Raw genomic sequence first — 11,607 nt, 5'->3', positions numbered from 1 at the left:
AAATAGGCAGAAACTCCGCCACCCCCTGAGCAAAGACTGACCTGCTCAATCTCCACCATGTTACATAATATGCCAACGAAGAATCTCTGAATTGCTGTTTTCCTTTTCGTTCCACACTACTCCTGAAATATTAGGCCATTCCTGCAAAATCTGAGCTCCAAAAAGCCAAATTATGATTCTTCCATTCTGAACCCTCTTGTGTGCCCAATCAATATACTCAGGAGAAATTACGTTACAAGTTCTCCTGTTAACAAGAAACTTGGAGCTGAAACAACAAATTATTTTGAAAAAAAAAAGAAAAATGTATTTTCATCGTTGGTCCCAGATAAATTCCCGGAGGGATGCAGTTTCCAAATTAGAGTCCTTTCTGGGAATGTTTTGGCAAATTAAGGCTTCTGCAAACCTATGCTGCTGCCTCGAAAAAGTCCCAATAAAAGGAGTACCCTAAGCTTCTTCAATCATATGTTTAAGTCTTAAAGGGGTATTCCCATCTCCAAGATCCTATCCAAATATGTACCAGGTGTAATAGTAAAAATATTAGTAAATACCTCCAATTAGAAATGTATTATAGTTCTTCTGATTTGTTACGTCGCTTACCCCATGTTCAGGGCATTGCAGTAGCTTTGGTATCCATAGTTACGACCACTCATATAGTGACAGCTGTTAGTGGTCGTAACCATGGATACCTAAGCCACTGCAATGCCCTGCACATGGGGAAAGCGACATAGCAAATCAGAAGAACTATACTACATTTCTAATTGGAGGTATTTGCTAATAATTTTAGTTTTACACCTAGTACATATTGGGATAGGATCTTGGAGATGGGAATAGCCCTTTAACACACTACGGCCATTTATGAAATATTTCTAAAAATGCCAAATCGGGGGTAATAAATCTGGAGTAATGTTACCCTGTTAGCACCTGCTGTGTTACTGAAAAACATGGAATCAAATTGAATAACTGCAAAAAAAAAATTGAGTTTGCAAAACAAAATGTGAAACATTTTCTACATGTTTTAATTTCTTTTATTTTTTCATTTTTAGATTTTTTTTAAATGCGAAACATATCGACCCAAATTTAATACTAACATAAAGTACAATGTGTCATAAAAAAAACCTCAAAATCAGTGGAATCGTAAGAAGCATTTCACAGTAATTAAAGGGGTATTTCCATCTCCAAGATCCTATCCCAATATGTAGTAGGTGTAATAATAATAATGGCAATTACCTCTAATTAGAAATGCAGTGTAGTTCTTCTGATTCACTATGTCCCTTGCCCCATGTGCAGGGCAATGCAATAGCTTAGGTATCAATGGTTACGACCACTCATACAGTGACAGTTAGTTGTTACTGGTCGTAACCAAGGATACTTAAGCTACTGCTATGCCCTGCACATGGGGTAAGTGACCTAGCTAATTGGAGGTAATTGTTGATATTATTATAATTACATCTACTATATATTGGGGTAGGATCTTGGAGATGGGAATACCCCTTTAACCATACAGTTAGTCCATTTTGAAAAATGATGCTTGGTCAGTAAGGCCCAAAATGTCTGTGGCTGGAAGGGGTAAAGATGCATGGAAGTGTGTTAATTCTCAGTTTTCCCAGTCCATCATGTCCTCGATGCTCCTCAGAAGTGACAGCAGGTTGTTTGTGCTGGATAAGGAGGTTGAGATTTCCAAGTTTATGTCGCTGTTATTTAGAGAAGAAGCTCCGGTGCTGTAGCTCATCTCATGCAGAAGTCGCATTGCCACAGGGGTCACCTGCCATAAACAAAAGAAGGACTACTGATACAATATCGGACATTAACACCATGCAGGACTCATTTCTCAGGGCTATATTCCCATAATGTTTTTTTAGACCCCAACTGGAAAAAGTAAGAAAAACTTAGGGGGATACAAGAAAGTTTTTTTTCTATTCTTCCTGCAGGGATCTATCTAAGGCTATGTGCCCACAATGCATTTTTCCATGCAGAAAATCTGCGTTGAAAAGTTGAAGCAAAGTTTAAGTGCCTTCATCAAAACTCATGCCCCCTTTGCGTTTAAACTGTGCAATTTTTGGTGATTTTTTTTTGCCTATAGACTTCTATAGGGTGCCTGAAATTATTATTTTTTTTTTAAATCCGAAATTTTGGCACTAAAAATATGCTGCTTTAAATCTAAACCAAAGACGCATGAAACAAAAACGCAGTAAAAACTCAATAATTAGTAAAAAATTGCTATTGCATGTTTTGAGGCGAACTAAATACAGAGAAAAAAAAACAAGCAAAATAAAAGCAAAATTTTTGCGCGTGGGAGGATAATTGATCCTGATAGAGCCTTTAGGGTACAGTCAGACAGCCGTATAACATAGACGACAGTCGCATCGCAGTGCACAGACTGGCCGGCGGCTCTTCCGACCCGAAAGTGACAGCTGAATAGAAATACATGGTGTCATGCTAAGGTTAGGAGAGCCGCCGGCCAGTCCGTGCACTGCGATGCGATCATTGTCCATGTTATACAGTTGTCTGACTGCGCCTTAAATTGATCTCTTCGTTTTGGATGAGTTTTTAGTTTGATACGTCATGCCAGGCCGGTTATGCAAAAGAGGAGCCAGAAAAGCCAGGAGACAGAAAGCGGCAGCTGGACCAGGGTCCTGCGGATTGATTCACTTATCTCTGGATTGATACATCCCAGAAGGATGCAAACAATTCTAATGTAATTGATCCTAACCCTAAAATAATATAATCTATCATATCCAGAGGAGAATATGCAAAATAACTCTCATCTAGAATACTACCTCATATAATCCAAACCAGAAACTTCATCTAAAGAAAAAGAGATCAATCTGTTTTTACTTCCATTTAGAGGACTTGTCACTTGCTCAAAAAATTTGAGTTAAATATCTTATAAAACAAAATCCCCAAGCTCCCCTGATTCTGCCGCTCTTTTCCGTTTTGCTCTGTGTCGCTCCATTGCAGAGATATTCACATTTGTTGCTTTTGGAGCACAGTATGTGAAATCTCTCTTTGTAGTGCAAATGGGTGTTTCTTTAGAGTCTTCTCTGTGGGCGTGGACTTTTATCCCTCCCTCCCAGACGCTGCCAATCACAGCTTGGTAGCATCCGAGACTGATAAGATTGGTAGATCAGATTCTGAGCTGTGATTGGCAGCGTCTGGGAGAGGTGAAAGCGCACATGCCCCTAGAGAAGACAGAGATTTCACATACTGCGCTCGAAAAGCAACAAATGTGAATATCTCTGCAATGGAACAACGCAGAGCAAAACGGAAAAGAGCGTCAGACTCAGGGGAACAGAGGGATTTTTACAAGGTATTTAACTCGACTTTCTTTATCCTCTTTAATTTGCATATGTTTCCCTGGACATGATAGATTAGAATAGACTACAATTAATTATATTGAGTAGGATAGTTTTTTTTTTCTATTCTTGTAACTAATCTAATATAATCTAATTTAACTCAGGGGAAAGAATACACATTATCTGACCTTCATCAGAAAGAAAACTATCAGCCAAACCCGTCACCACTCGGAAAGGAAGAGAGACTAACTTCCTTCTGGAAGAGAGCTGCTTTGCATACTTTTTCCCTTGGAGCATTGTTCCATACTCCTGCTCGGTTCCCCCTAAACTCTATGCAGGAAAAAAACAAGTAAAAATCTAACCTACTCTAGAATTGTTTCCCCCGAGAGCAGACTTTCTATACAATTTTAGATTTTCCATTCACCTTCACCATGATGAGTTTCTTGTCCCATGGTTTGTCATCCGGCCATTGTTCCCCCAGACAAATCCAGATAGAATACTGTGGAGACTCTTTTCTCCGTCGTTCCACAAAATCAATCAATTCTGAACCAAGAAACGAAAAGAAATAATGTAACATACAGTGGTCTACACATACACTTAATACATCTACTTAAAGAAGTTTTCTACTACTTTAAAAATTAAACTTGGTGAGCCCAGTGTGGTTTAGCGAAAAAGTAAAATTACTCACCTACTGGATCGGCGCTGCTCCTCTGCAGACTCCTGGCATCACGTGACCGCTGCAGCCAATCAGCGGCTACTGATTGGCTGCATATTTCACATTCCAAACAGGCTCAGGAGACAAAATATGAGTGTGGAGGAGCAACATTGATCTGGTAGATGGGTATAGATTTGTTGTTTGGTTTTTTTACATCATCCTGGGACCATTAACTTTTATAACAGTGGAAAGCCCCTTTAATATTGTGTTGTACATGGATTAAAAAAAAAAGAGTTAACGCTGGTAGTCACTCTCTGCAAATGTAGAATCCAATTTTAGGACATCAGGAAGAACAATCATCATAGAGATCAGGGCTCTGTGGGGGCCGGATCATCGCTTCCGGGACTCCTTTGTTTTTCTTTACACTGAAGATCATTCTTAATGACATTGACTGGATGTTTGGGGTTGTGTAAAGAAGGACGAGGAGTCTTGTATGTGATGATCCGGCCCCCCCACAGAGCCCTGATCTCACATCATCCAGTCTGTCTGGGACTACATGAAAAGACAGAAGGATTTCCACAAGCGACATCCACAGAAGATCTGTGGTCAGTTCTCCAAGATGTTTGGAACCACCTCACTGTTGAGTTCCTTCAAAAAAAGTGCTACAATCAGAATTGATTACCTGTAATAAACTGATAAATGCTGTACAGGATGGAGTACTCTCTTTTGTCAATCTGATTCGGTGTTTTTGGTTCTGGTGTATTTGTTAAACTCCAATAACTTCTACAAAGGCCAAATCTCTTCGCGCATATCATTCCTTCTCGGACTTCCACCAGGGTCCCTTCTTTCAGCTTTGTCAGGAGGTGTCCGACTGCCTCCGTCAATAACTGATTCACCACTACTGATGCCGGCTGCGGCAGATAGACTCGGTCAACATAGCCACCGTGACTTGGCTGTTGGTCAGCGGTGATGTAGAATCCAGGTGCGTTTGTCACCATTGATGTTTGGACCAGCTTTCCCCGGTAAAAAATTTGGACTTCAAAATCTGTTTCTGTAGTAAAAGAACAGAAAAAAATATTTTATAATATTGTGATTTACGTGGGAAAATAATAATTATTCTACATGTTGAAACTATGTAATCTGAGAGCATATTCCAGCGATGTGTCATTTGCTCAGCAGCTTTTGAGAGTTTCAATACAATCAATGTTTTATCAAAAAGAAAAGGGAAATCTACCGGCACATCCAACAGGAAATAATTAAAAATTGTTCTTTATTGAAGAAAAAACTAAAACATGCTAAAATGAAACCTCAGAAACCCATGTTTAGTTTTTTCTTCAATAAAGAACAATTTTTAATTATTTCCTGTTGGATGTGCCGGTAGATTTCCCTTTTCTTTTTCATTTGCTTGTGATCACCAATGGGTGCGGCACCCTCAGGATGGATTCCGGCTGACATATGGTTTTGAAATCGACAACGTGGTAAGCTTTCTACATTTCTTCTCCCCTCCTCCCTTCTATGCCAATGTTTTATCAGCAGGAGATTATCACTGACGACTAGGTGTCATGTGCAAGCCAGTCCAGCTAATCTGTATAACCCCGCCCACGCCACCCATTGGCTGCTTCCTACCAATGTATTCAGGAAGCTGCCAATCAGTGGTGTGGGCGGATTTACACTGCATTCATAGCACTGCTAAATCTTCAGCAGGGAAAATTGGGATTGCATCAAAACTATAGCAAGCAGCCCAGTAAGTGATACATCGCTGCAATCAGGCTCTCTGCCCCTACTTCATGCTGCTTATGCATTCCCTTTAGTGGGTTATCAAGGACTCACTTCCTTGGCTATCTTTTGGCAAGAATTGACTGTCACTTGCTGTTTTATATATCCCGGCCCTCAACAGGTGCTATTGTACTGAGATGATGAATTTTCTCAACATTTACTTGTAGGTGGTCTGATTGGTGATTGAACTGGAGGTCTCGACATTGAGTGACCAATCTGGCAGTTTTTCTTCAATGCCACCTAATTTTTGCACTAAGTGTTACTTACGAAATGAATTGTAGCTGAAATGTTTAAGTATCTTCTGTTGGAAAGTCTCCTGGTCTTCATCTGGCTGGGACGGAACTTGTTCTGCAAAAAAATAGAAAATGTAAAATTATGAAAAAATTCCAGTCAATTATTGTCGTCTGAGCCTGGCAATACTAATGGGAGCGGATGACGATCTAATGTGTTTTGAGACCTTGCAATTGTCGCCCCACAGATGAAAACACGTGGACACTCAGCTAAGTCGAGCGTGCACATATATGGGGTGGGGGTTCGCGAGATGTAACTGTTGACTGAATGAACCTTCAGCTTACGGATATCTATTGTGTATGGACACTGGAAGGCTATGTGCACATATGAGGCTGGAAGTTTGGGTTGGGAGACCCACAGTCTGTATACGAATCTCGAAATACGCCCGCATGGTGGGAGTTTTGTTTAGCCAGAAGTCTCAGCCTAATTCATCATTTGCAACTTTTCCAAAAAATTTTGCACAATTGTACTCAAGTTCCCTAACGGGGTACAAAATCCATCAAATTTTTGTTTCGCGCAGTTGAAGACTAAATTTTAAGGCTTCCTAAAAGGATCGTGCAACTTTTTACTTTAAAGAGCCCCAAAAATTAGCGTCTTTGAATTTGTGCCAAATAAAACAAACATTGGGAACTAGTTTGGATGGATTTGGTGCAAAATCTGGCAGGGAAGAACCTACCAACGTGGACTCCAGCTGCTGTATATGATGGAGAGTCACTGTAGATGGCATGAGCATGTTCTGGAAGGACAGGAATGGCAGAAGCAGCAGCCGCACCCTGTAATGGGGATGTATCGTTGTATGGTACTTGTTCAGCGAGCAATGACTTATTGGGATCCATCTCTTCCGGGACGCCCTTAAAATCTTCATAAGGAAGGTACAGCTCTGCAGGTTAAATAGAAAGAAAGGACCAGTGATGTTGGAATGACTCAATTCTTCAACATCTTCAAGATCTCTGGTTGTTCTAAATGAATGGAATATTCTTATTAACAAAAAAGTGATAAATCAGTACCTTCCTCGTCTCGGTAAAGATCCAGATCCTCCAGTTCTTCAAAAAGAGTCGTCTGCAAAGGAGAGGCAGTGATAAGGGAATAATGGATATGTTAGTACCAGTGGCGAAACTTGAAGCTCAAGAGCCAGAATGCAAAACATCCAACGGGGCCCCCAATTATCGCAGGTCTTTAATATTTAATTTTTGTATGGGTCTTGTGCGCACGTCACTGATACAATTAAAAGATTTGTCCATCCACATAAAACATCAACCTACTTAAAGGGATTTTCCTTTCTTCAGGAGCGCACCGCTCCCCTGCCTCCCGGGTTCCTTCCTGCCAGAATTGGTGTACTCCTGATGATTCAGACTAGGGCTGACCTAAACTGTTTGCTCTCCAATGCTGTGAGCAGAGACAGCTTTATCTCTGCAGCATCGGAGGCTGCAGAGGTAAAGCAATCCAGCCAGCTTCTGAGCAAGGCTTACAAGCTCCAAAGTAAAGGGCTTGCAAGTAGGGATGAGCGGACCAGTGGAAGTTTGAGTTCGTCGGGTTCGACCAAACTTTAATCCAAAGTTCGGTTCGGGTACCAGAACCCAAACCCCAAAGAAGTCAATGGGGACTCGAACTTTGGCGCTGTAAAATGGTTGTAGTAAGGGCTAGGGGTCTCTCTCTCACCTCAGACTTCTCCCAGAACTCCAATCACTAAAACAGACTTCCGGGAGAAATTTGGAGTTCAGCACTCTAGTGTCCGGTACGAACCCCGAACTGTACAGGTTTGGGTTCTCATCTCTACTTGCATGCATTACGCTCCTTGTCTAGGAGATTGTCTACCATCGATTGACTGCAGCGGTGGCTGGTAACCCAGGGAATGAGTAGTAAACTATAGAATTAAAGATCCCTTTGTTCTTGAGAAGGATTCCAGAGAGAGTTTTTAATTAGAAGTTAATTGCAAAGTTGCTTCTTTTAACAAGCGCTTTGCAATGTTTCCCATTTAAGAAAATGAGACAACCTTATTAATTCTTTACTTTATTTCAGCATGAATTATACTCCAGAGCTGCATTTGTAGTTCTGCTAGATTAGTACTGGAAGCAATTAACAAGTTTGTTGTCAGATTGAATTGTGATGTCCCGATTCTTCAGGACTGTCCTTACTGTGGTTGGGGAGCCCCGCAGGAGTCGCCACCAAGTCTGGTTGCACCAATGTGACCATCGGCTATACAGCCTTTCTTACTGTGCCACTGTGGGTCTTGGGGGGTCTACCAGTCACCAGTCACTTTGCAAGAAATTACCCAGGGTCCTATCTAATATCTTTAACCGACACTCTGGTGTAATTTACAGGTCAAAGTCCCGGAGTCTTCTCTAACCCTAAACAGAAGTCCTCTCAATCTGTTGACCTCAGCTTTTGCCCATCTCATGATGATTGAATCAGCCCTAAGAACATTGTAGCACTCATAGGTGGTCCACTGTCTCTACATGCCCCCCACTTCCCTCCACAACCTCCTTATATGGCTTCCCCTTAGTGTTTCTTCCTAAAAGCAGCAGCATGGCACAATACTTGCTTTAGCATTACCTAATGGGAGTCTGGAATCCACCATATGTCTCCTCAGAGGCATACATATGCCCCCCCCCCCCTCCCCCATGCTTTACACAGCAGCTCTGCTTTGGCTGCTAACAAAGACAAGGAAGTCAATGCCTAATGAGCTGATTTACATTACATGCAACTAAGCAACCGCTGGGAAAAATATGATCATCCAACTGCAGTGAGGAGGAATAATCCAATACGCTTTAAAATATAAACTCACCGTTGCATCTTGGTTATTGGAAGAGGCCGGAGGTAACGTTGGGTTGGCAGAAGCGGTGCCATATTGGCCTACAGGAGCAGCTCCACGTACTGGAACTTAAAAAGACCCAAGAAGTTAGTTTTTGGGAGGTTGGACAATGGCCTTAGACATGACTGCTCAGTAGTTGGGCTCAAGAATGACGATGCGCTGGGACAACTTAGAGGGGGCCGCACTTCTTGTTGGAATGATGTAGTATAATACTGTCTCAGATCAATGGTCTACACATAAAAGAAGAGGCCCCATAGCAAAGATCCATCTGGGCCGGCCAATATAGTGTCGGGTTTTTACCACAAAGAATAGAAGGGTCTAGTTTTTGTTTCCCCTTACACATCTTTACCACAACTTTTTGGCCATGATTGCCAACTGCAGGGACAATCTAGGAAGCTAGTCACAAAAATGGGGGACAGTTCTTGGGTGGTCTCAGAGGCAGGGTTACATTTTCACAGTTTGGGAAATGTAACTATTGGTAGACAGTTCCTCAGACAAGGGACCAGCTTTATAGCAAATGTTATGGGGGGTGACCAGGACTGGGTGTCCTCCTCTTTCCGATGAGCCCCTCCAGGATATACTGCCTCGTCTTTAGTTGGAATTACTAAGTAACACTCAATGAACCAATTGATAAGGATGTCTTACTGATGAACTCATATATTTTGTGCGGATTGGCATGAGCTGTGCTGTGGTTTAGAATCATGCGAATTCCTTCCTTCCGAATCAAAGCAGAGCGGAGATTCCTTTTCCATCGTGCTGGATCAGGCTGGTCCTTCAAGGGATCGTAGCGCCCACTGGCAATGGCCCATTCCTGGAGAGACAATAAGGTTTGGGGTACAGTATGGTATTAACCACCATATAATGCAAAGATATGGCACTGTAAGGTTGAAATAGGGACAGTGCACCATATGGTCAGGCTCGGACTGGCCCACGGTGCAACCGGAGAATCCTCCAGTAGGCCGCCCCTGTGAAGGAGTGCTGATGATAAGTGCTATTACACTTGATTCACAATTTTCAGAAAAAGGTATCATCTAATCATTCATTAATCAAGCTAGCCAAATTAATATTGCATAGAAGCCAAAGTAAATTTGTGTACTAGGGTCAGCTGAACAGTGGGCCCCAAGAATCAATCAATGTTACTAGTGGGCCTTTGCCAACCCAGTCCAACACTGCATATTGCCATATTATTTGGCACCATATCGTGGTATTATTGAGGCCCAATATAAGTATTATATGGTGCTGTTATTTGGCACAGTATAATATGGGCACAGTATGATATTATACTGTTCCATTGTTTGAGATGATACTATGGGACTAGGTTCTGTATTGCCATATTATTTGGCACAGTATAGTGGTATTATTTAGGCCCAGTTTAGGACTAAATATTATATGGTACTGTTATTTGTCAAAGTATAAAATGGATGATACTGGTCTATGGTTTCCAACCATACTATGGGACTAGGCACTATATGGTGGTATTATTTAGGCCCTATTTAGGATTAAGAACTATATGGTACTGTTTTTGGCACTGTATAATATAGGCAGAGTGTGAGACTACACTGTTTCTTTCTATAGGACTATACAATGAGATTAGGCACTGTATGTGACGCGCCCCCTGGGCCTGTGCTGCTGCTGCTGTGCAGGGGGAATACCCGGAACCGGATCGCTGGGATGCTGGGGGTTGTAGTCTCCGTGTGGCGGTGACCCGGTCCGTGCCCAGGGTGGTCAAACCAGTGGCAGTCTATTTGTATTGGAATAAGTGTCCGACTACGCCACCCGTGGATTGCGGTCAGTGGGGACCGCCGCTGCGCTGCAGACCGCTGAGGCTGATGTTGGTTGCGCAGCTGAGTATGGGATGACTCCCCACGGGAGAAGTATTGCCTCAGGGCAGCTAATGTGGAAGATGATGGGAGTGATGGTCTGAGGGTCCCAGTGCTAATGGTGCAGGAGCGGCAAGGAATCACAGAGTCGTGTGGTGCAGTTCAGGGTCTTTACTGATGGTACAAGGCAGACCCTCCCGGGAGTACTGGCTAGTATAAGGGGCCTGGTCAGTCTGCGAGCAAGCAGGAGTTCCCCTGGCCAGGTGGAGTTGTAGGCCTCCCCGTTTATCTGCACTCTTCCTGGCTACCTTGCTATCAGCGGTTACAAGTAGCCCACGTCCCTGAGTATACCGTGTGGTGCTCACCCGTATGGCTGGTGACTTGGGGCCTTCTGTTAGCCTCCGCTCCTGGATGGCGGCGCTGGTCCCTTCTCTGTGACTGAGCCTCCGGGCTTCTATGGCCAGAGGACCTGGAATCCCCTGCCGGCTGGTTTCTGTTGCTGGACCTGGATGTCCCCACAGCCTCGGACTCCTGTGTCCGGTTTTAGTATCTTCGTCCAGGGCGAACTCTGCTCAGCTCCAGCCCCTGGACTTCAGCTACTGCTCCTCCAGAGCTCCTGACCTCACTTTCCCTGTGTCTGCAGCTTCACTCTGACTCTGACTCAGACTGCTCTAATCCCGCCCAGACCCAGTTCATAAGGGCAGATTCCTCCCCTCCCAGGTCTGGGCGGACCGTGTTGCATGTGTTATGTTCTGCTACCAAAGCTAAGGAAAGAGAGGAGATCTGTCCCTACTATAGGACTCAGCTGAATCCCTACGATGTAACAGGGAACCTGATCCTGCGATCAGACCTGCTAAAGTCCTAATCTAGTCTGTACGAAGACCTATAGATGTGGGGAGGGAATCCCTACAAGTACTAAGGACTGGAAGGAATATGGGACACCTCCTAACAGAAATAGTA

General features: G+C 43.1%; 1 protein-coding gene across 3 annotated transcripts in view; it reads right to left on the bottom strand.

The window, feature by feature from the left end:
- Window positions 1–1,002: 1,002 nt before the first annotated feature.
- Window positions 1,003–11,607, bottom strand: part of LOC141172117 (interferon regulatory factor 3-like) — a 38,228-nt gene continuing 27,623 nt past the window's right edge. For 2 of the 3 annotated variants that reach the window (XM_073655974.1, XM_073655973.1), the window contains 8 exons: window positions 9,473–9,638; window positions 8,801–8,895; window positions 7,023–7,074; window positions 6,692–6,895; window positions 5,992–6,072; window positions 4,631–4,999; window positions 3,718–3,836; window positions 1,003–1,762 (listed from right to left, as the gene is read on the bottom strand). In XM_073655974.1, coding sequence (XP_073512075.1) covers window positions 1,595–1,762; window positions 3,718–3,836; window positions 4,631–4,999; window positions 5,992–6,072; window positions 6,692–6,895; window positions 7,023–7,074; window positions 8,801–8,895; window positions 9,473–9,638 — 1,254 coding nt within the window. In that variant the 3' untranslated portion in view covers window positions 1,003–1,594. Of the gene's footprint in view, window positions 1,763–3,717; window positions 3,837–4,630; window positions 5,000–5,991; window positions 6,073–6,691; window positions 6,896–7,022; window positions 7,075–8,800; window positions 8,896–9,472; window positions 9,639–11,012; window positions 11,410–11,607 lie in introns of those variants that run through there. The other variant, XM_073655975.1, reaches the window with a different exon arrangement.

The sequence above is a fragment of the Phyllobates terribilis genome, unplaced genomic scaffold (assembly GCF_046119375.1).
Source record: "Phyllobates terribilis strain yellow unplaced genomic scaffold, ASM4611937v1 Scaffold_12__6_contigs__length_324123572, whole genome shotgun sequence".
In the NCBI taxonomy this organism is placed as follows: domain Eukaryota; kingdom Metazoa; phylum Chordata; class Amphibia; order Anura; family Dendrobatidae; genus Phyllobates; species Phyllobates terribilis.
The sequence above is the reverse complement of the archived record's forward strand: the minus strand, read 5'-3'. Positions and strand labels throughout refer to the sequence as shown.